The sequence below is a fragment of the Zonotrichia albicollis genome, chromosome Z, assembly GCF_047830755.1.
Source record: "Zonotrichia albicollis isolate bZonAlb1 chromosome Z, bZonAlb1.hap1, whole genome shotgun sequence".
Lineage (NCBI taxonomy): Eukaryota > Metazoa > Chordata > Aves > Passeriformes > Passerellidae > Zonotrichia > Zonotrichia albicollis.
The window spans coordinates 3,699,585-3,724,479 of NC_133860.1; the positions used below are offsets into that span (position 1 = coordinate 3,699,585).

General features: G+C 38.6%; 1 protein-coding gene across 1 annotated transcript in view; it reads left to right on the forward strand.

The window, feature by feature from the left end:
- The window catches only part of RORB (RAR related orphan receptor B), a 136,503-nt gene extending 123,602 nt beyond the window's left edge, over nt 1-12,901 (forward strand). Inside the window, exons 8-10 of the mRNA XM_005489627.4 lie at nt 130-240; nt 4,270-4,382; nt 4,869-12,901. Of these exons, the coding sequence (XP_005489684.1) occupies nt 130-240; nt 4,270-4,382; nt 4,869-5,024 (380 nt within the window). The 3' untranslated portion in view covers nt 5,025-12,901. The remainder of the gene's footprint in view (nt 1-129; nt 241-4,269; nt 4,383-4,868) is intronic.
- Nucleotides 12,902-24,895: the final 11,994 nt, after the last annotated feature.

The following is a 24,895-nucleotide window of genomic DNA, read 5'->3' on the forward strand; positions in this document are numbered from 1 at the left end:
CAGTAGTTAATAAAAAGCACTTGCTTTAGCAGTACAGAAATTCAGGAACAGCTTTTTCTGAAACCAAAACAATCCCTGCACGTTAAAGAGCTGATTTCTAGCATTGGTTTTGTTCTCTTTGGTCTGCAGGTTCTGATGATCTGGTAAATGAAGCATTTGACTTTGCAAAGAATTTATGTTCCTTACAGCTGACTGAGGAGGAGATTGCCTTGTTTTCATCTGCTGTTCTGATATCACCAGGTAATTTTTCATTCCAAACACCGATTTTTTTTTGGCTCTTTATCCACCTCTATTTCTACATACTTAAATAGCTGTTTAAGCTGCATCAAATAATGTTAAGTAATGTGTAAAGCAGTGGAAGAATGCCTGAATTACCCAAATATACCATCAGGAATTACATACACTTGAGGTAGATCCTCAGTGTAACAAACAGGGAGCAGGATTGTGCAGACAAGAAATGCAGGCTGGCCTTCCTCCAGGCCATGTGAAAAGAAGCGTGTTACTCAAGAGGTGCATATTTCTCTTAGCTTTTTCACGGAGCAAAAAAATCACCACCCTGAGTAGGTTATATAGTCTATAACTATGATGGGCTTTTTTCTTGGGAATGAGAATGCAAACAGTAAAAACTGGTGATCACTCCTGTCTGAACTTAGTTCCAGGTGAGAGGTAGTGATTAGAAGTGCAACATGCTCTTTTTCATGTATTCATGTATCATAACTCTGCATAGGCAAGCATGCATTTAGGGGAGTGACGGCTGGCTGAACACAGAGGAAGTCTGTTTTGTGATTTAAGTTGGCTCAGAAGGTGGATCTAGTATACAAGCTCACAGTCTAGTGTGGGATTTTTAAATATGCCTCAGGCAATATAGATACACATTTTCATCTAAGGCTAACCTCTTAAAATGCCTTACAAAAAAAACCACACCATGATATTTCAAACATTTTCTGCTGAAGACTTCTTCTAGGTCACCTTGCGCTTTTGCACATCTGTGTTTGGGGTTATGTTAGTCAGAATTAGGCTATCATAGATGGTGTCAGCACATTCATTCTCATCGTTAACAACACCTACTGAAAGGACTATACTCCTTTTCCTTTCACTTGGAGCAGTTCTTGACACTGTCTGCTCAGAAGTGAAGTAGTTGAACCAGTGACTCTTCATGGGGTTACACCAAAATATTGCACCTACAACCCTCCAAACATTGAGGATTGCCACCTCAGAGGTGTCCCAGCTGTGTGCAGGCATGGGAGCTGCCTCTGCACCACCCCCTAGATGTCCTGACTTTGGATCAGCAATGTCCCGATGGGTCTCTGCCCAACCTTCCTCTCTGTCCGAAAATATCTAAGATGGGTGGGTGGCAGAGGGTGCTAGCTGCTGGAAAAATTACATGGAATCAAATTTCTGATTAATTTCTGCAGTTCTGCATACATGGCTTTAGTTTGCAAGCCAGAGTATACATGCAACATCTCCCATTGCTTTAGCTAAAAAAAAAAAAAAAATAAAAAATTAAAAGGAAAAAGTGTTTGGTGCGTGCAGACTGTAGTGTGTGAGCATGTGTAACTAGTCCTAAGACACAGCAAGAAGGAAATGATGGGCTGCAGGAACAAGTGCATGGGTGAAAGCAATCTTTCTTCCATAAAAAACCTGTAAACCTTGATTGCCTAAAAAACTTCCCTTTCAGCTAGGCTGATACATTTGAGGTGGGAAGACAGAGAAAATAGTCCAGAATGAACAGATACTGAAATATGCCATTTATTTTCTTACAAAACCAATAACAGTCAACAATAGAGAAAGAAATATTTCCTTCCACACTTGAAGGTCCAGTTCCTTCACAATAAAGAGTTTCATCATGGGAACAAATTTAAAAATTTAAAAATAAAGCATTGCTTCACAGAAGTCCCTGCACCAGTCCTTTCATCGACTAATACAAGCGTACAAAGATTCCATGTAGGAGGTACTCGTACTCAGGTTTCTTTTCTGCAGAAGTGGCCACCTGAAAGGTGATTCTTACAGCCTACATCTCAGTGTGTAGGCCCCTTATAGGAACCAGAGCAGTCCACTGGGAGTAAGGGCACCTGAGAAGGGCGTCCATGAGTAACATCCATCAGTAGTCTTGCAAAGGTTGCAAAGGCCAGTGTCTCATCCACCTAATTCAGAGCAGAAATCCGGATTTTCCATTTCACGATGAACATGACCACACTGCTTGAAGGTGATTCTCTAGATTGACTTGTGATTTCAAAAGCTGAAATGTTGTACAAATCCAGTAAAGGCTGCAGAGGCATCTCCACCTTCAAACATACAAAAGAAGCACATGGTAAGACAGGAACGTGGCTGCTCCCTTGTGCCAGTCCGTCTCTTGAGACTTTGACTTGGCATTTTCCTTCTTCCCACCTTCCTTTTGGCAAAAGCAGATCTTGTCTGTTTCTGAGCTGTCTCTCATCTTCTTTCCTACACTGTTCTCTAGCCTAGTGGACAGCATACTTTTTGAAGATGGAGAAGTTCAAAACCCAAGAGGAAAAGTACACTGTTGAATCACTGCTTCTTGTGTCCTTTAAAGGTGGTCACTGATCTATTGACTTTTTCTTGCACTTCTGTGAATATAGCTAGAGTTACCTCTGAAATTCCAGGCAAATTTACAGATGGTGTTCAAGTGGTAGAAACCACATTTTGGGAGACAAAGTTAGCATCTGTTAAAAATTTTTACCTGGCTCTTGTAATGAGTTTAAGAACTCTTGTGTAAAATGCAGCATGCTTCATGACAGGTGAGTGATGAACCTGTCCTTTACCACCTCAGTCTATTTTTAACCTTATTCTTGTGAAGAAAGGTAGACCTTTAGGGACTGGTCTGTGTGTTTCTAGCTCCAGTTTGCCACAATAGGCATTAATTTCACACTATTTAAAGACCAGGTTTTGCAGTAGCATAAAGTTTAGCACCTAACCTCTGAAGTCTAAACATAGCTTATTGTGTAGAAAGTGCATGAGTTCTCAGCTAATTCTATTTCCATGGCCACTGCTGGCACAGAGGCTTACCTTCAGGGAACACAGTTCTCTAACATTTACAAAATACTGTTTTCTTTTCCTAATCATCTCTTAAGTAGCCGAGGTTTGGTTTTTTCCCTTTTCGAAGTACTTGGCAACCAACTCTTTTCATGCACCTCTCCCCAGAGGCAGTCAGACAAATAGCAGAGTTGTGCTACTCCTGTGATGAAATGTCACTGAGTCCCAGCCTGTGTGGCATGTGTGTTCATTGAAGTGGTTAAATTAATTCATTTTTGTGACTTATTTTAATGATGGGGAATGGATGAAAGAAAAGTGAAGGGGGTTTTTCCTGAATTGTGCAATTTGTACATGGAGATTCATGCCTGTGGTAAAAGAAGTTTTCCTATTTCCCATATGAAAGCTAAAATCTATACCCACAAATTGGTCTGGATTGAGGGAGAAAAAATTAGTTTGCAGTGTGGGAAAACAGAAGGTTCAGTGGTGCAGCAAGCACACTGCATCAATGGGTTTGGGTTGTCTTGGGGTTTTCTTCTTCCCTCTCTTTGTGCTTTCTCCAGAACCTATGACTTGTGAAAATACAGATTGTAAGGACAACCTCCTCCAAGTGGAATCTGAGTCCAGTAGCAGCCATATAGGTTTTAAAACAACTGTGTAGCTGTTATTCTTCCAGATTATCTTGCATTTTGTGTTGTTTAAGAGAACATTTTTAAATAATGAGAAACTTGCATTTTGCAATTCTTTTGAATTATTGAAAAAATTGTCATGAAGAAAGCCTTTTATTTTTATTTAGAATATATTTTTCTCAAAATATTAGCCTAGTAAATAATGAGATATAATAATGTTTGAATAATTATCTTATTTTCAAAGAATTGTTTTGATCAGTAAGTTTATTATTTATGTATTAAAACACTGAGATAACGTGACATGTTTATCACCTAGCCAGTATGAAATTAGAACACTGATTGTACCAACAGAGAATAATAAAATGTTGAGCCGTGTTTCATTTCTATTCCCATCTTGATGCCTAGCACCCTGTTTTAAACAAATAGATGCAGAGCCAACACTGTGTTCCTGTATGTTTTGTATGTGTTAATTAAGTGCTCAGGTGATTCTTTAATGGGTTAAGACACTTTGCCTCTGAAACCATGCGATGCAGTCCTTCCCTGTGAGATTTATGATTCCTGTGGGTGCTTGCCAGCACAGTACCCTGTATGCACCATAAGCATGCCCCACAACTGTGCATTCTTTAACTTTTATTTTCCTTCTTCTCAGATCGAGCCTGGTTAATAGAGCCAAGGAAGGTCCAGAAGCTTCAGGAAAAGATTTACTTTGCACTTCAACATGTTATTCAGAAGAACCACCTCGATGAGGAGACATTGACAAAGGTAAGTTCTTTAAACAGAACACCAAGCAGTCCTCAAGCATGACTCTTCTCTTTCTGCAGCCAGTTCTGTGTGTATTGCCACATTAATGTAAACTAAAAGAAATGCACTGTGTTCTTGCCACGTGTAGGGGCCTTTCTGACTCTTGTCCCTGTTGCCTCTTACTCCATTTTTTGTTCAATATACCAATAATTTTAATTCATACCCTATAAAGAATGTGACTGCCTTAAAAATGTGCTCGTTGAGGCTATTCCTTGTCAGATGCATTTTTGGCCCCTGGCTAAAATTTTGGGGGCAGCCGTTTCTAGGCTCTCACAGTAAGAGCAATGTCTAGTCCTGTAGGCAGGTTTTGATGGAGCTTAAAGTATCGCTTTCAGTTATTCAGCAAGAAGCTAACATAGTTCATTTTGGAAAGTGTAATTTATACAAAATATGCTTCCACCTTCTTCCTTTTTTTTTTTTTTTTTTTTTTTCTTCAATGTCTTACAGTTAATAGCCAAGATACCAACTATTACTGCACTTTGCAACTTGCACGGAGAGAAACTGCAGGTATTTAAGCAATCTCATCCAGACATAGTGAACACACTGTTTCCTCCATTATACAAGGAGCTTTTCAATCCAGACTCAACCACTGGCTGCAAGTGAAGGGGATAATAGAATTTTCACGTAGTCATGGAATGCATCACTAGTAAGACAAAGAGAAATGTTTTCATGAAGAAATTATTAAAAATGTCACTACTGCAACACTAGGAATGTCCTGCACTTAATAGAATTATTTTTCACCGCTACAGTTTGAAGAATGTAAATATGCAACTCTGAGTGGGGATGTCTTTTTTCTCTTTTGTTTACTTTTCGTTTTTGTTTTTTTTTTTAATTTTTGAACTGACAATGACTATACAAATGTAGGACACTGGGTGTTACCTTTTTTTTTAATTTGCTTTTATTGGGGGATGTTTTGGGAGACAACTGTTCCTAGAATTTTATTGTAGATATACATGATAATAGAGCAGTACTTTGCAGTATTACTCTTGCTGTTTATTGTTAAAATATAATTTAAGAAAATTCCACTTATTAGACTGCCTAGTTCTATGTTTTTAGATAGTTTAATGCATGTGGAAATCTGTAGCTGTCTTGGAAGTTATGGTGCATATATGGAAGAACACACACACACATATATATACATGTATATGTGTATGTATGTACATACATGTGTATGCATTATATGCATACATGCTGTAACTTAAAATCACATGCCTACATTTAAAGGATGCTCAACCCAGCTCTCATGTATTTCCCATTCTCCAAGTAATGTATTAGATTTACTTTGGGCAATCAAGATTTGCTTTGCCAGAGTTAAATTGTCAGCTGCCAATCTGTAATGACAGGATTACTTCTGAGATGTGCATAATGTAGTGCATGCGTGCTGTGTGTAAATCAAACATCAGGAATGTATCAATGGTGCAAAAGCCTTGTCTGGATGGGTTTACTGAAAGGAGGAATAGGATTGGGGGTTTTTTCATTTTCTCACTGTTACAGGAGTATAACATATATAAAAGTGAACATAGTAGGACCTGATCTCAGTAAAGTATCTCAAACACGGAGTAAAAATGTAGACAATCCCATATGTACATTTTTGTGATTTCACATAGGATTTTGTTTTATATATACTGGTTTGAAAAGTAGTTTCAAGTCTTGGTTTGTTTTTTGCTGAACTCATTAGAAAGATAGGTAGTAAGCTCAGTGAAAACCATGGAAAGCCTAAAATGTATCTCTGAAGGAAAGGAGGGAAGGAGGAAGAAAGTCAAAAGTGAGTGAAGTCCATGGTTACTACAAACAACAGTGTAATTGCCACTGTTTCTGACAGTCATCATCTAGATGGGACTGGACTGATGGTTTCCATTACACTCATACATCTGTGTATGTTTTAAACACGTGCATATATGTATGTCTATATCTGTATGTATATAACTGTATATATGCATATATAGGATTTATTTTAAATGCATTTCAGGAGCGGAGCAAAGGGCTGGAGCTTTCTTATTGTCTGTCTCTGAACTGACTGTACATGCATTTGCTTGCAAAACCAAAGGCAAACACAGAGGGGAGTGGAAGGCAGCCATGGAATTAATCTTGTGGATTAATTAAGTTTAATCAGCAGTCATTATTAATGTATCTGCATTCTGCCAGTAGTACAAAACACAGATGGTTTAGCTTTGAAAGAGGAATTCAGTTTCTGCTACATCTCTCTTTACCGCCATTTTTACCCATTGTGAACTTTTTCAGAGCAGTCTCCTCTGGGATACCAGCAGGGGGCATAGAGCAGAAATAAGAAGAAGCAGGCAGTAGAGAGGAAAGGAAGTGAAGGCAGGATCACAAGCAGATGTTCTTTGTTTCAAACCATGCAGAAGCCAGTGCAAGGCAAGGGGAAGCACACAGGACCTGCCTGTTTGCCAGGCTCATGGAGGGGCAATGTCACAGGGAGCCCACAGGTGGCCCCTGGGGTGGGTGAAGAAAATCGGGTCTGTTGCAGTGATAATGCCTCAGGCAGCTCTGGTCTCAGGCTTCTCTCTTCTGCATGAGCAGATAATTCACAGGCTATTTCAAGTACTTTGAGGAGCTCTCCCTTGCCTTCCATCAGTCAGTTTGCAAGTTTGCATATGTATTTTGTGGCAGAATCAAGTCTTGAGAATATCGCAATTTATTTGTTCTGGTTTAACAGTGCCAGAACAGTACAAGAGTAGTTACAAACTCTCAGCTAATAAATGTTTCTGTGCAGGTCCATTACAACTTAGAAAAAAAAAAATCTGTCCAGCAAATTTAGTTGTGAGAACTTTGTTGCAAATATGACATACTCTTCAAAATTTCTTAATGCTACATAGAACAGCAGTTACTAAAGTTACCTTTTTTACTCCAAATTCAGAACACTAGAATTTCTCTAGTGAGTACCTTGAAATGTCTTAGATCAAAATAATAAAGCATTTCTCTTGATGCTTCTTTATACACTCTAACAGTAAGACTGACATTCCTTTACAAGGTGATTTACCTGTTTGCAGCCCTTTTTATATGGCAAATCCAAGAAAAGGATCCCAAATTTCAAGTATGTGTATATGAAAACTTAATGTCTACATGTTATTTGTGTAGATTTATCGGGAGAAACATGGAGTCGTACTGAACTCTAGAAGTGCTCAGTTTTAATTGCAGGGGATTCGTGTTTTTCTTGATTTCCCACCACAAGAACACACACATACTGTTTGAAATATTTATAAATTCATTTACAGTATATTAAAAGTATATATTTAGCCAACCCATAGAAATATAGAATAACCGATAAATACTACTGTTTGTAGTGCTGCTTAATAAAGAGGTTTGTCATGTTTATAAATAGTCCTTCACAATTGTGTGTTACATCTTGAAAATGTTGTTTTCTTCTCTAATAAGCTAATTGCTCCTTGGGATTTTTGAATTACTACTCAGGCAAGATAACTAAATGGAGGTCACCAGTAAAAATGACACTAATCATTATCTGCAGGGCCTTTAATCTTTAAAACACTGTTCTTATATCACTACAATGTCATGACCTTTCCAATCAGTAATGATTATGATCAGATTTTAAAGATGTGGAAATAAAAGAAAAAACGTTAAGTAACTTGTGAGAGACCACAAAGGTAGAAATATCCAGTTCAGAAATAAAAGTGAATTCTTGGCTTTTGTCCTAAAACTTCTAATACTCTGCCATACAAGGTCTTCATTGTCACTGATAGGCAATAACATCTACCGAGATTTTCAATTATTGCCAAACAAATTTTTGTTACTATTAGTACAGGATTTGAGCAAATAGTGTTGTGGTTTACTTGCAAAATGAGAATTCATTTTCAAACACTATTTATTTATGGAACTGTGCTGTGGTAACTGCAATTAGATTTTATTTAATTTTCTGTCACTCGGCCTTGGCCACATAGGTATAGTACCTCTTTTGCCCTTCTTTGACTGAGTGTGGAAAAACACCTGATGATCACATGCCACAGGCTGGATTTTTGTGATTGGTTTTGCTGACACAGTCACTTACACTCAAAATTTCAAATTCTTGATATTGGGCTTCACATATTCAAGTTGTCCATAGACTTTTAAGGACAAAATAGCATGAATTTTAGTAAATAAGTTAATAATTCACAATATTAGTTCTTCATTTTAGTTTTTTTGGCTTTCAGTAGTCTACGGTAAAACCTGAAACTTTTCAAATAAATGTCTAAAATTAAAATTCGTCACATCCTCTTTCTACAATAACTAGATATGTTTGTTGATTTTTTTAGTGACAAACTTTTCAAATGAGACACGTTTTTTAATGATTGATTAACCTGGGACCTGTAACAAAAGGTTATTTGAAGTCATATTTAAAGCATATATTTAAAGCATGTACTGAATCTACTACTACTAGCATTGCTCTCCAGTAATTCAGTCATATTGTTCTAAATTACCTTTGGCATTGAGGAAGCAGATGTACAGTGTTCATTATACTGCCACAAAGAATTCATTTTGCTGTAAGTATCTCTCTTGCCTGCTCTTTTTATAAATTAGTTGTAAGATTCATATTTCCTTCTAATGGAAATTGCTAGAAAAGAAACATGGTATTAGAAGGCACCTCAGTTGAGAAAACCTGTTTCTGAAAGCAAAGTACAGTTTTTGATTGGCTTGTGAATGAACAGCATGAATGAATTGATTCTGCAAGTTGTCAGACACTTATCTCTAACTAAAGTCAACAAAAATTGAGTCATTTCAGCAAAGAAAGTGTTCAACTGACAGCAAGACTGGGGCCCTTGGCATGGAGAGGTCCCACTTGAGCTCTATTGAGCAGAAGGCAGATGTTGCTCTCCTAAATGCTTTGACTTCATGCTCCCTGTTGTTATTTCAGCCCAGTTTCACAGGGGTCAGTGTATGGTCCTGTTGCGCCTTGGGCACCAGTACCAGGTTATGGTGCTGAGGTGGAGCAGCTGCCAGAGCTGCCCGTGAAGATGAGCTTTGTTACGGGATTTTCTTTGCTCAGTTTCACCGTGGCAGCTGGTGTAGGGGTGTGTTTCCCTTTGGGACAGTTTGCAGGGTTTCTGATGTAACAACTTCTACACAAAGAGGATGCAAAGTGCTCCTCTGTGGTAGCCTCCTGGCCTCCCTCTACCAGGCTGTACAAGCTTCTCTAAGACTGCAGCAGTCCCACAAACTGGTAAGGCAGCTTAGCTGGAGATGTGCAGCTGATAGCTCCTTTCCCTGTTGACTTTTTGACCCCTCTGAAGCTGTGTTTCAAATGTCATTTGAAAGATGTTCAGGCTCTCCCAATCCTCCTCCTCCCTTCTGACTCTGCATTGATTGTGCTGTTTCCAGAAGAGCTAAGGTCCAGCCTGAAAGGTCGTTCCTATTTTCAGTCATTGTCTTTTGGACATCCCAGGAGTATAGCTCATAAGATCAAACTGAAACACAATTTTTTTTTTTTGGTCCAATCCATTGTGTCTAAGGATGTGTGAAATGGAACCCTGAGACAAAGCAGCTTGTTTTTCCCTGGCCAATAAAATACTAGTGTATTTACACCTACCAGCCTGTCCCAGCACCTTTTGCCTCCACTCTAGACACTAAATCCTATCTCTGACATCCATTAGGAGCAGTGTGCTGGAGGCCCTGTCCTTGTCTTTACTCTTTAAATTTCATGCTTCGTAATTGACAATCACTGCTTGATGCAAACGTTGCACTCTATGCCACTCAGGGATGTTTCATTACTGAAAATAACTATAAATATAACAGTGATCATACAGAAGAGAATGTTAGAGGCTTTGAAGGACGAGGGGTTGAGCTGCTCAAGTGAACGTGACCCAGACAAGGCTTTCAAGCCAATGATTAGAAATAACATTGGTAAAAACTGAATTCACTGTCAGCATTTCCTCAGCTGGATCTGTCAGACTTTGCCTGTTGTTTCACAGTCAGCAGAGTCTACTGACCCATCGGCTCCTGATGTTAAGGTCCTTTTGGGAACAAAGTGTAAGCAAGCTTTGTATGGATTACTGAATTTAGACAAGTGACAAAGTTGCAAAGTACTCAGTTTATGTACCATTAATGTGAGCTCATATTCAGACTTGCTGCAGGTGTGTAAGAGGAAAGGTTAAGACATGGAATAAATATGTCAGCAATGGTAAGAGCGCTGAGCTAGGACATGGAGAAGTGACTGTGAAGAACAAGTAGACATGAGCAAGTGGCTAACAGCTACCATTTTCTCTCAGGGATGCACAAAATCACAGCTAGCCCATGACTCTGTAGCAATACTTCTCCATGGTATGATTAGTTCCTTTCTCACATCAAGAAAACATTACCCCGTTTTATATTATGCTAGTGAAAAGTACTCCCACCTCCTAGAGTTTTGAAATGTGCTTATCCCTAGCTTTACACCACAGGTTTTCTGTCATTACAAGAACGCACAGAAGGATAAATTGCAATGGATTACATTGCCAGTCATTAAGCTAATTCCATGTCTTCAACCAAGAGGTTTTCCTCAGCTCTGAATATGATCATTGCTCCCGTTATCACAGTGAGTATGTGTGGCTTTTGAGTCCTTCCATCCTTTGAACCCTCTCCACCTTGAAGACCGATGGACACTTCAGGAGTTAAGAGGCCAGCATCCCTATGCATCAGGATCTTCACCATCATATTCTTTGCCAAGCATCCCATTGCAATTTTTTTTTAATCCTTCATGTTGCTAGAAGCCATGCCCAAGTGACTGAAGTTCTTGTTAGCATGATAGCTTCCCATTAAAAGGTTCAGTCTTTTGGTCAGAGGATCTGGCCTCTCTTTCCTTTTCCTTTCACTCCTAGCTCCTAGTGAACAAGGCTTGGAGTAGTAAATGACTCATCTCCATTCTTTCTCAAAGTTGATCAGTACTTGCAACCTGCAAGGAAAGCTCCACCCAGGTGGTAGAAAGCAAGCTCCTTCCTCCTTTCCCTTCATGTTCTCCCTTAGCTGTGCTGTCCCTGCATGCATCGTCCCTGCACGTGTTGTCCCTGCACGGCTGTGTGACAATGAGCCCAACACCCAGTAAGTTATCATCCCAGAAGCTGTTTTTGCAACTCTGAAAGCCACTTGTGCTTGCAGTCTGCAGGCAAGAGACATTGTGAAAAGAAGCGGCCTAAAACTTCCACAGAGGTAGCTCATAGATCAGTAACTCTCCTAAAAAGGCAGGCTGAACATCCTCTGGGAAAGCAGAAGTATTTCCTGGGAGTTACTGCAGGCAGCGAGGGTAATACTGCTCACAGTGAGTTCAGTGACATGATATACTACATTTGCATAATTTCATCATCCTCACAGTTCAAGCACAGCACATAGGGGAAGTGAAAGAAAACAGCGTTGGATATAGCAGCAATAAGTAAATTGTAATTGTTTCTTTGTAACTGTACTTGCAGAAATCGTTTGCTTTGCATGTGGTCTTCTGTACAATAACATAAAGAAAAAATTCAACTAATGTAGATATCATGGTGATTTTGCATATTTTTTTGATTTGTTGGATATAGCTGCTAATTTATGAATCAAGATACTGCTGTTGAGAAATTTTTTTCAGCTTCAAGAAAATGCTGAGGTCCTTGTTTATGACTATACATGGACGGCAGTAAAGTATGCTCAATATAAGACTCTGTCTGGAGAGAATTTTAAAAAGTGGCTCCTAGTTTTCAATATTAGGAACACATTTGCCCCTTATTTGGGCAACAGGAATGCAACTGCATTGAAACACAAGCAGGAGTAGATGGTTAACCACCAAGAACAGGAAAGAACAGGAAAGAACAGGCTTTACCTTGACAACTGCTTAACTGCTTTGGATAAAACCAGCTTATTTGAAGAAAAGAAAAAAAAAAGCACTTATACTTGTCTTGATTAGACACGCAGCTTAATTAAGTCAAAGTAACTACATTAGGCTGTTGACTTTGGGGATTCAGATTCAGATGCACTACATTTGTGGTTTTTTTAATGTGTCACTTCAATGTCAGAATCAGGCAAAAAAGTTGTTTTGTTGTTAGTAAAAAAAGCTAATAATCATTTAACCCTACAGAGTGTGGACCACACATTCTCATGCAGTATATGGGGATTTATTCGTGCACTTATTTTTTAAAAAGCCACTGAGTAGCATAGCCAGTGAACTAGCCATGATAGTCTTTGCCTCTTGTGTGACTGCCATGTGACCTCTAGTACACGTTTGGAGCGGCTCTGTGATTGTACTTGTGGCAACAAATAAAGCACAACTGAACTCTAAGCTATTATCAACACTCAGCTAAATCGAATACATTGGGTATTTTGAGATTTATGCTAATCGCTATAATTCCCATGTCAAATTAATTACTTCAGTTGTAATGAATGGACACTATAAAGAACATAGGAATCATAACAGCAACAAAATCCCTTATTTTACAGCTGCACTCTCTGCCTCATTTGATTAACACTTAAGAAGTTACTTAAAAACTAAACAAACAAAACAAGAAGAAAGAAACCTGAGTATGTATTGTAGAAATGTAGAAGACAAATAAAATATTTTTTCATATGTAATTACTTTTAATATATGCTTGTGGAAGGTCCAATACTATGTATGCTGTCTCTGTAATTTTTGCTGTAAATAACTCGGGACAGTGAATACACTGATTTTTTCTATGTCTCTGTTTAAACATAAGACTTTGTAATGTTGGATTTTTTTTAAAGAGGACAAACATCAAAGAGCAAATTATGTACTTGCTTCCTGTAAGTGTAATGTACTCTTCAGTTTTTATGGAAACTGATTGTAATAGATAAAGCCTTTTGACCAGCCGTTGATATTTAGTGCATGCTTCTGTTCATAATTCGGAAAAAAGTGTTGGATTGTCAGAGAAATGTGATCCCAGGAAATCTGTACAGTGAGTACTATAATAATTCCTGCAGACTGCATTTGACTGATTTCAAGAAAAGCTGTTCAAGGAAATAATGCTTCCTTATAGCATATGGCTTTTATGAATCCTTCTGACATTACTTATATTAATAGAAACATTTCTCTCTTTCCAATGAGCAAAATATTTTTGTATGCCTTTAATTTCTTATTCAGATTTGAGGTCAGGTCACTCATTAGCTGTAATCTGAAGCCATAACTGATCTTCACCAAATGCACATTTTAAAGATCATAATGGAAAAAAGAAACTATGTCCAGTTTATCAACAGCTATAATGTAATACAGGCAGGAGCATAAATAATTAGCAAAGTACTTAGATGCTGTTCTGGCATCCAAATGTGACTTTAATGGCTAGTATTTTGTGATTACCAATTTATAAAAAAATAAAAACATAATTAAGATAGATATTTAGATTTAAATGAAGCTTTCTAATATTTTTGGAATATCCCTGAAAATGCTTTTAGGATTATGAGAAGAAATGATTTTTCATATACTTCCCACTTTCAAATATCTAATGTTTTTATCCTATTTCCAGTTCATTTTGTTAGAGTGAAATGAGATGTTAAGGATCCAGAATCCAAGCCCTGAGCTATTTGGTGCTTGGCTGTAGTTATATTGTTGTAAATCAATTTAATTTTAATTTTAGGGGTGTGTTGTTTTTTATTTGGTAAGCATGTTTACCACTGTCGGTAACACACAAGAGTTGCATTGCCTGTCAAGAAGTATGATAATAAACAATCTAATAAAAAAATGAGTAACACTCAAAATTAATCACTCTCAAAAGACAAATAAAAGTTCCTTTCTAAAATCAAATGCCTCATAGAGTCAACAGTGATTTTATTTTATTATTTTTTAATGATCTTAATTGTGTTATAACTGTCATGTATCTTAACTGGCTTGTAGATGCAAAAGCAGAACTGCAAGTGAATCATGATGTACTGGGTAAAAATCTGGCTCCATTGAAACCAGCAGCAAGCACTTCACTGGTTTCAACAGTGTCAGGAGTTCATCCAGCATTTTTACATCTGCAATTCTCTTCTGATCTTGCTCCCTTGTTTAATATAATTGACCTAATTTATGTGTATGTGAGTAAAAAGACAGCCTGATTCATTTAGAAAGTGACCATTGAGGGTTTTTTTATCATGAATCTTGTAGGACCAGCATCCTTGTCAAATGAAAAGGTTCTATATTACTTTAGAATGTAATAGATCTTTGTCTTATTTTATGACCTGTAAATTATTAGTTAAACACTGTTAGCATTTCATAATAATGCACACATGATTTTTGAATGTTTTCTGTAAATGACAATCAGTGTTGATGAAGTTCCTTTCTTTAATGCAAAATTAAAAAAAAAAAAAAAGAAAGAAAATAAATTCTGTTGTAGGTTTTGGTTTGGGCTTTTTTTTTTTCCTGTCCCTTTAAATTACCTATATCTATCAGGAAAAGGTACGGTGCGTGCATGTTCAAAAGAGAAAATAATCCTTAACATCATGTGTCCATACCCACAGCAGGGGAGCTTTAATGAGACCAAGATCTCCTTCCAGCCATTACCATTCTAAGGTTCTATGATCAAGTGCCTGTACTTTCAGGGGTTTTCCTCACCAATGGTAGGTGGTATGGTATGTGGCATATTGAGACATCAACTGATGGTAAAGAGGCTTTGTTTTGCATTTTAAGTAACAGCTGTGACTTTTGAATATGGAAATTGCTGTACTTACTAATTTATTTCGCTGTTTTTTGGGGGGGAAAGCCTCAGCCAGTAGAAAAACGAAATAACATAGAAACAATTGTGTGACAGCAAGCTGCTCAGTAGTGTAAGAGAAGGTTACTTTATTTAAAAGAAGATACTCTATTTAAAGTGGTCAATATGTCAAATATTTGTTTAAGTCTGTGTATGTCTAGCTGACAAGGCTGTAAGCAGTACCTTTTAATGATACTAACTGTAAATTTTTAGGACCCTAAATTTGCATCAGAAGTAAATTTAAAAACAACAATATCAAAGGACCTCATTTTGCAAACTGTTAGGCACATGTTTATTAGTGAGTACACTAATACTCAGCAGGCTTAATGCAATGTTTACACTTAAAGCCAGTTATGTTTGTTTTTTTTTTTTTACATCTGTGGGAAAGTGACTGAGACTATAAAGAAAACACTACAGAAATTACAGGGGAAAATATGCTTGCTGCTCCTGAGGGGAAAGCAGTCAGCATACCCGGCCTCCCAGACACAACACAATCTATGGGGTCTAAATGCAGGGTGGAGACACCACGGCCAGGCTCCGTCAAAACTCTTGAGAAGAGGGAACTCAGTGTCCTCTGCAGCTGAAAACCCTCCCAGCAGCTTAAAACCAGGCGGGGGCAAGGGAGATGTCCTGCTCTGGAGCCAGCAGCTGTGGGGAAGGTCGCTGGCACATGCTGAGGGTCTGAGGAAAATCTCCCTTTAGACGTGACAGCACCACAATACAGGTACGTGAGTTTGGGTCATGAGATGGTGCAAGTGCAGCTTAGCTTTATTGGATTTTCAAGTCCCAGATATTTAAGTCTCATTTTAAGGTTTCACATCAATTCGGAAAAATTTCAGACAAGTGTAATGGGGAGTTCATACATAAACATTTATATTTCAGATATGATGAAGCTGAAGATTTTACTAGCGATATGAAATAAATGGAGTGCTGCATTTACACACATTATTTTAGACACAGTTACATAAAAGTCTTACAGGGCATAACTTACTACACTATTGTGCCGGTTAAATGTCATTCATATTTCAGCATGTGCAGGCCCACAACAGATCTCCTCCTACAAGAATGAACTATTTTATACATTTTTCACATTGCAGGTTCTTGAAGGTAGATGGATGAATATAGGCTTTCTAGAAACACAATTAATTACACAAAATAACATTTAATAATTATAGTTGCCAGTCCCAGAAAAATTACCTATTACAATTATTTCATACTTCAATTAGTTACTAACCCATGCAAATGCAGACTCCTGGATCATGATGTATCATAGATGCATTCAATCATAAATTACATGCTCTTCAGACAACATCTTTGTAACAGAAACTGTCTCATGAAGTGTGATCAACATCCTAAAAACAGTCCAGTATTTGTATTCAGTTAATCAAAATCTAGCTAAACAATTTTTCTGCCTCTCTTCCTTCTTACTCCTTTATTGTTAATCTCATTTCCCATTCTCATATACCCAGTGCATTTTGAAAAGGTCCTTTTGCTTGCAGATTGCTTTGGGAGGACAAACTCTGACTTGTTCTGGTGCAGGTGTAGCTGTAATGTTGGTGTTAAAGGTCATGCTTCTGTTTCTGACAAATGTCTGTTTACCTTCCTATGCCTGCAGGAGTTCAATTGTGGTTTTAATGGTCTGCTTATAGGAGAGAAGTGAAATTTATAGGAGATGTAAGAGTTTCAGTTAACCCCAATGAAGGGACTGATCCCAGAAGGCTTCTACTCCAGTTAGAGTGGGCAGTCTAATAAAAATATTACCTCCCGCTACAGATGTGCATTAAAAGTATGCTATAATCTTGGCAAGTCCTTCACCTGCACATTCTGCCTGTTAGGGCTCAATTCATTTGTCCAGAGAGGTGTGCTGGTCCTGTTTGCATTGTTCTTGGATGCCTCACAGGACATTGTCCTGCTGCTCCTCATGGCTTCCTTCAGTACATTGACATTTGTAATAACCTATGGTAACTCCAGTGTAGTTGTGTGCTGGTGTTCAGATGTCCACAGAAGGTTTTGGTGCACAACATCTATATTTAATGCGAATGCCTGGAATTTTAGGTATATGAAAGTAAGCAGACTGAACACTATCAGTGATTTAGAAATAATTGCTGTGATTTGCCTTCAAAAATCCTCACAACAATAACTGCATTACTTAAGGGCTTAAGAGAGCACTTCCATGATCAGTAGATTCAGCTCAGTCCTAATAAAGTGTCATGTAACGTGTTTCCAGTTTCGCTAATTAATCAGTAGCAGATTTGAGCAAATGCTGAATTAATCTGGAGTTTCATCAGACTAATAAAAGAAGCCTTATCAGAGGGCTTCAAAAATTGCATCCTCTATCCTGGTGGTTTTTTTGTATTTTGGCATTCAAAAATGCATCCAGTTATAAAGACAGCGCTGCTAAAATTGCAGTTGTAGTTGATCAGCTTTGTGTGGTTCCTCTGGACAACTCAGTGATGGAGACAAACAAGATTTGGTATATCCTTTGCTGCTTTGTGACAGCACGTCACACATGTAACTCTATAAAGTTTTGGCAAATACATGCTTGGTATTCCTCTACCAATAAAAATCTACTGTTGGCTTAGAAGTTAGGTTAGTCATTTATACTAGGCTTGTAATTTCCACTCCCTTCCCAATTTTTCTTGCAGCAATGCATTCAGGAGCATTATATCAAATGGAATGACATCCCAGAAAGTCAGTGGTATTAGCTTGTGTGTGCTTTTTAAACTCATGCCATATAAAAAGAAATCACTACCTCCTCTGTGAAAACAAAGATTTTTTTTTTGTGCTTAAGTAACTATCTGAGTGTAGCTACCCATGCACCTTCGTCAAGTACAGAACATTTTAGCAGCCAAACGTTGTGCAGAAAAATACTGCCTTAAGGAATTTATATTTTATGTCCAAAAACTAAATCAAAATAACTTTCTATAGATAATTGAGGAGCCTACCAGAAAATGACAGCACCACCAAGTTTAAACACTGTATTTTAGGGATCATGGATTACTCTGACTCTGATCATGGATTACTCATTTCTAGGCAAACAGATAATCTGACACTTGTACATATACATATTTAGCTATTTCTTGTCAACTTTGCAGAATAAGCCCTAAAGATTTCATCTTTATTTCAAAATTTTCAGATGTAGTCGCATAAACACCTATTGTCTTGGCAATTACCTCCTCATTCTCTTGCTTCCATCTGGATTATTAATGAAATCCACTCTTCTCTCTGAGAACAGCGATTGTTCCAGGGTCTCACAGTGCCTTGTTCTGTGCGGGTTAGTCAGAACTGTAACAACCTGCACATTATTAAGGGAAAATTCAGCCGTCCTGTGACTTCACTGAAACAATATGCTGAGAAGCTGTGGCTGTTCACAAATCAGAATTTAAATTCCTCACTCTTAACCTTCAATGCTGCATGCTAAAGGATATCCAGCTGTTCTAAAACATTCACCTTCTCCAAATGCAAGCAAAGCAGAGGTATCATGCCTTTTGCACACTAGTGAACTGAATCAATAGATTTAAAACTCTTTGTCTGAAATAGGTTATCTAAATTTGTTAATTTTCTTTTAATTTGACAACATTCAGTGAGAATAAATAGAAATGGAAATGCAATAGAAATGTGCTTTGCACTTTTAGAAATGTTGAACCTTAAGACCCCTAAGCAAGACATTATCCACCAAAAATCTCCTGAGACCATTTGTGACTGAAGCTAATAAAAGTGTAAACAGTCAAAAGATTAAAAATTGCAATTAGTGTTGAATCTAGTAATCAAAATTCTGCGGCCACAGTTTTTCCTATGAGCAATAGTGCCTTGGAAAGTAAAAGAAAATTATAGCAATATGATGCAGTATTTCATTAAATTTAAAAGAAAACTGTATCTCTTTTATGGAAGGAACCAGCACACATCACAGAAGACAAATAAAAGAATTTCTTTTCAAATTTCTTCAGTCACTTGATGACTGTATGCAACTCATTATTTACCACTCAGTGTGAACCAAAATGTGCCCATCAAGTGCCTGCTCCAAAGCACAGACAGTATCTCTGATTCTGTTTTCAATTTACATATGGTTGAACCACTTGAACTAATGACTAGACTCTGTTAGCTGAGCTTGGGGCATTAAAAACATTTGCCAGTATATTTTAAGGCTTTTTTCCAAGAGATCCTGTTTCTATGTTCCTGTACTATGTTGAACTGGGGTCTCTGCGGTGCTGTTCCTTTCAATGTGGAGCAGCATTGCAACACAGAAGGCTGCTGACACATTACTCTCAACTCATAGTTAAAACGTGTATTTCATCCTGTGTCCAGCAAAGCAGTCGGGGTAGGAGTGCTTCACACTGAACAGATCCATTCTACTCCATGACAAATTGTGCTTTTCCAGTATTCACACATAGCCTGAAGATATCCATTCCTGCTAATGAGCCATAATTGACTCAACTTTGCTGATGCAAGAGGCAGCTGTAACATCTTTGAAGATGTCATAAACCGTCTTCAGAGGTTCCTGAAGTGTCCCATGATCCAAAGCATTAACATCATCTAGTGTAAAACTCCCTGCCCCACAGGAGGAACCTGGACTTTTTCACCTGACTGTGAACTAACATAAACCTAGTAGATTCTGTGTTTCTTGGGCTTCCCTCAGCCCAGATGGATCAGGACTGACACCGTCAGGATACACATAGTGGTGACTTACTTGGTCACTCTGCTGCTCTCCCCCTGCCCTCTCTTTTTTTTTTTTTAAGTTTCCCTCTCTTACCTCACATTTATTGCTAAAAAGAAATCATTTATTGCTAAATCATAAATCACTTCAGCATGTGGTCTCATTTGCACTTTTACTCACACAGAGACATCTCTCTAATAATTTTAATACCTGGATGTTTTGCAGGCTGACCAATAAAACAAAGCCCTCATAATCTCTCACGCTGGGATTTTCTAGGAAATATCAGAGGTTTTAGGGTGCACTGTGTGCAGCCTCCCAGGGTGTGTGATGTCCTTGCAGATGCCCCAGTGAGCCATGAGCAGGAGTTCTGCTGAAAAGCAGGCCACAATAACTGGCTCCTGTGGGTCCAAACCATGGCCAAATCAGACCACAACGTCTGTGGAGGAAGTTGATGCCTCTGTTAAGAGCCTTCAATCTGAGAATGGCCAAGTCACAGTAAAGACTCTCAAACCGCTATTCTGCTTCGTGTTCTTCGCATTTCCTAGATTCTTTCCAAGTCAGAGTCAGAAGCAGGTACCATGAGAGGGCACTGGAAAACATCTAGGAAATAAGGTAGGCAACACAGTATCTGGGAAACTGAGGACTCTAATTTGTCCTCCCAGTTGTGGTAAGGACTGTTTCACTGACCAACTCTTAATTTCTTTGCCTTTCACTGCTAGGAAAAGAAAACTCTCCTCCCACTGCACTTTCCTTAGAGGGGAACAATTGCCCCCAAATTTAATGCAGTCCATCTCCAAGTCTACCTGGAGAAAGGAGAGAGTAGGGGCTTTAGGCTGATGTTATTGGGGGAGAGAGGGTGTGAAATCCCAGCCTTTTTTAGGCATAAGCTTACAATTAATAAAGAAATAAATATCTCTGGAGGACTACCACCTTCAAAAGCCTTGCAAGAAAATAGGTTGCCTTCATAGTGGTATTAATCATGCTCAATCCATTTCCCCTCTCTCTGTAAATCAGTGCAGTTTTCAGCTAACAAGAATGGGTGCCCTACTTGAGCAGACAAACCCAGGTAGGAGGGGCACTTAGCGTGGCATTACCATCATTACATCCCAAGGTTAAAAGCAATGAAACTCCAGGAGCAGCAAAGTCAAATCAGTTCAATTGTATGATTGTTCATACTCATGAAGTGGTGAGGCTGGCAGGGGATCCAGCATAAAACTTAGGACTTTCCAGAGGAGCTCCTTTAAGGTAATTCATTGCCCTCTACAGTAGCTTAAATCAGAAGGACTAGAATGGTCACAGTAAATGTGGCTCCTGACATTTCTAAAGAACAATATTAGTGATAGCCAGCTGCTAGGCCAGATGTCAAAGATGCATTAACAGCACTTGATTTTAATCTAACTCATTCCCAAGAAACAGAATGGATTTGGCTTTGAGCAATGCGATAAAAGATAGATTGTGATTAATGAAGCATCACAACTTAACTACATAAGTTGACTCCCACTTCCTTCTCTCCAGCATTTTCACTGTCCAAAAGCAATTCTTTTGCTTGCCAGCCTTACAAGGGACATGTAAATTGTTAATTATCGATCTGTGAGCCATTAATGAAGTTCCTTTTGCTCTCTCAGCTTGAAAACCAAGGGGGAAGGATAATAGGTTTGGTAAACAGGGCTGTTCAGATAATGGAGAAATTCAAGGAAAAGCTATCATAGAGTCAGCATGGAAGCTCTGTGCCATAATACTTTTACTAACCTGACTTCAACGTGTAGGTGGGGACTGGAATTCAGGACTGAGATAAAGAAAAAAGAGATGGGATTTTTCATGGGATCTTCCAATTCAGCGTTGTCTAGAACAGCAAGAGATGGAAGTATATTTTCCCTTTTGTCTAATCATTTGAACATAGGGCACAGTGCTGGAAATAACTAGTTAGTGTCTGCCTTTTTGGATTTCACACTAGGTAATGAAGCAGAGTGCATGGAACCGCAAATTCAAGATAGAAAAATAAATAGAATCCAGTATCTAATAAATGGTGCATCTTTAAAACAAGAAGTCATCATCTAGAGTTTTTTCCTCATTACATGAATTCAAAGAGCATAGTGCATAGGAGCCATTTTTGCATAAGCTTGAGCTTGGAAAATTGAAGAGAATAACAATATTTAGAACATGCAATTCCATAAACCATTTTGCAATCTGTAGGGAAGTCCTGATCTTCCAAGAAGAGGGAAGGGGTGTAACATTTCCAAACATCAGGAATTGCTGAGAGGCAGTTGCTAAGCTGTGACAGTCAGAGGCCCTGGAGGGTGCTACCAAAATCAAGAAGGCTGCCAAAACCTCAGTTCTTCTGGGACCTCAGGCTGGATTCAAACTGCAGGCATGTCCTCACAGGGCATCTAAACTTCCCTTATCTATTGTGTCTGAATCCTCAGCTTCAGACATGCCCTACTAACAGATGTAGTTCTGAAAAAAGAAAAGAAATTTGACTTTTCACACCTACCAGCTGCTCTTTAAAGGGGATTTATTTTGTGTATTATACATCACACTTCAGAGCTCACTAGCCAAGCAAAAACTTCAGCTGCTCCAAAAAAATCACACCTCTCTAGCCCTATTTGAAGGCTGTTGCAGTAATCTTAATGAAAATATGAATACTTGATTCCCTAAGCCATTACAGAAATTTTGTCACCACCTCATAAGACTCACTCTTGCATGTCCCTGTATGAAACAGCAGACTTACAGGATAAGAGGGGTTTGGATTCACATGGAGTTAGCTGTGCTTCCTGATATTGCAGGGTTGGAAATAAAAGATCTTCACTTTGCTCCTCCCCACACACTCAATTTTCTTAATATTTCCCCTTTTTTTTTATTTTTTTTTTTTATTTTGGTGTTTTCTGCAATTGGAAAGAAAACATCTAAACTTCTATAAGACTTTTGGGGTTGTCCTCGTTTTGAGGCTTGGGGCAGGTGGTAGTGTGGGCAGTTTTGTTTGGTTTTTCTTTTTTTTTTTATTAACATATACCCTTAAAATTATCTGATTTTACAATATCTTAATTGGAAAGCTGGCACCAGCTCAGTCTATCATTTCTTCTTCTTCTTCATGGACCTGCAGGATGCAATTGGATGCTCCTTCTGCAGCCTTGATCTACATTTTCTGAGGAGAAGAGAGTCAGGAGAGTCTGTGTAAACTCATATTTCCTTTTCCACAGTTTCTCTTTACACAAGCCCTTGGAGCCACAGACTTTCTTGCTCTGCATGGAAAGGTGGGTGGATTAATCTGTGAAGAACAGCTTTGTGCTCAAATGTAGCAAAACAGAGGTGCCAGATTTGCAGTTGATATTCTAATTTCCAAATCTAATCTAATAGGCATATGAGTCTCCAAAAACAATTGTGACAGGATTTTTTTTTCTGGATTTTTTGTTTATTTCTTCTTTTCTTTTTTCTATGCCATTGAGTCTGCTTATTCTTAAGAAAACCGAAAAGAATCTAGACTCATGTTATTGATGTAACTGATTGTGTAAATAGTGCTGGGTGGACGTGGAGGCAAGAAGCTATAGGATATGAGATTTGCAAAAAAAAAAGTAATCCAGTTTTCTCCTAGTGCATGTCCAGGCTCACATATTTGGAAACCAAGTGCAACCACTGTGCAAGCTATGTGCTGATCCTGAAAAAAACAGTACAAAAAGGCTTAGAACTCAAATGAAGCACTCAATAGAAATCAAATTAAGAGGTTAAGTTTTGCCAGATGCTAGTAATATCAATATCAGTATAGCTTTCTGATTGCAAATGTGGTTTTTTACCCTCTCTATTATTTCAATACAGAGGTGACTGTTAACTTGTCTACCTTTCCAGAAAAGAGATACCAGCAGAAGACAATCTAATCACTTTGTCCTACCATAAATGTCTGAGTGTAGCAGTTGCCTTCCTCAGCATTGAAATGCAACCTGTGATGAAGAGCACATCATATTTTTGGTATTTTGCAGCAGTAAACAGAGGGCACTATTCTTTATTCCCGGTTTACAAGCAGAAAGAGCCCAGTTTGACCCTTAAGTCTTATCTACAACAATTTTAGAGTAGGAAAGATGAGTAAAAAAGAAAGAAGGAATGAGATGCAACAAACAAGCAAGTGGGAGGCTCATGAAATTATTGAAGCATGAGCACTCCACTGTTTATTATTTATTTATTTAAACACTGCTGAGGTGTTTGTTTAGTTAATTAAAGCAGGTTTCCTGGAGAGTGAAGGTTACCCTCATACTCTGGAAGGGACTGTGTGTGCTGCTCCTTTAAGATTTAAGGGGTCTGTAGTGATTTAAAACACATCTGGAAGATTAAACCCCACTCAAGCTGTTCCCTTTCCCCTGTCCCTTCTCATGAAGGAGGAGGACTAAGAGAGATTATAAATTGGAACAACAATTTACTGAAAATCACAATACCCACAGGAGCACTGATAGCATAAAAGAGCCCAATAGCAATTTACAAAAGAGAGGTGTTTTAGCCTCAAAAGCATGCTCACCGCCAAACTTTGCCCTCCACCTCCCCATTAAAAAAAAAAAAAAAACAAAAAAAAAACACAAAAAACAACAACCAAACTCCAACAAATAACTAGAGCAAAACTATCCCCTTGGGGGCTTAGATTATCTGTGCCATGCTGCCCAATTACTCAGCAGTGTCCACTCAGCTGCCTGTGCTCCAGCTGGGCTTTGGGCTCCTCTGTGGCTCTCCTGGCGTGGTGGCTGTGTCTCAGGGCTGAGGGCAGCCCCAGATCTCCGAGCAGGTCTCTGAAGCTTGGAGCAGCAGTGTCTGGGGCTCTCCAGGCTGGCACAGGGCACTGCCACAGCTGCTCTCCGGGGCAGCAGGGCTCTCTCCTGGTGCCAGCAGCCTTGTGGCTCTGATTCTGCTCCCAACACGCTCCAGAGTCAGCCAGGACAGAGAGAATGTTTGATGTTTGCCAAAGTAAAGCATTCATGCCTGTGTTGTTTATCATCTTGGTGACACTTTTGAGTGACATTGAATAGAGGTATTTTCTTTTCCATAGGAGATTAATCTCCATTTTACGGGAGATGAGCATGAGATCCAAGTAACTCTTTGGGCCAGTAGAAGTTAAATGAGAATCAATTACCTGGTCTATGATCACTTCTCAGGAAGGTCATTTGAGATCTGCTTGTGAGCTAAATAACTTCTGTAGAGTTGCCTGAGGT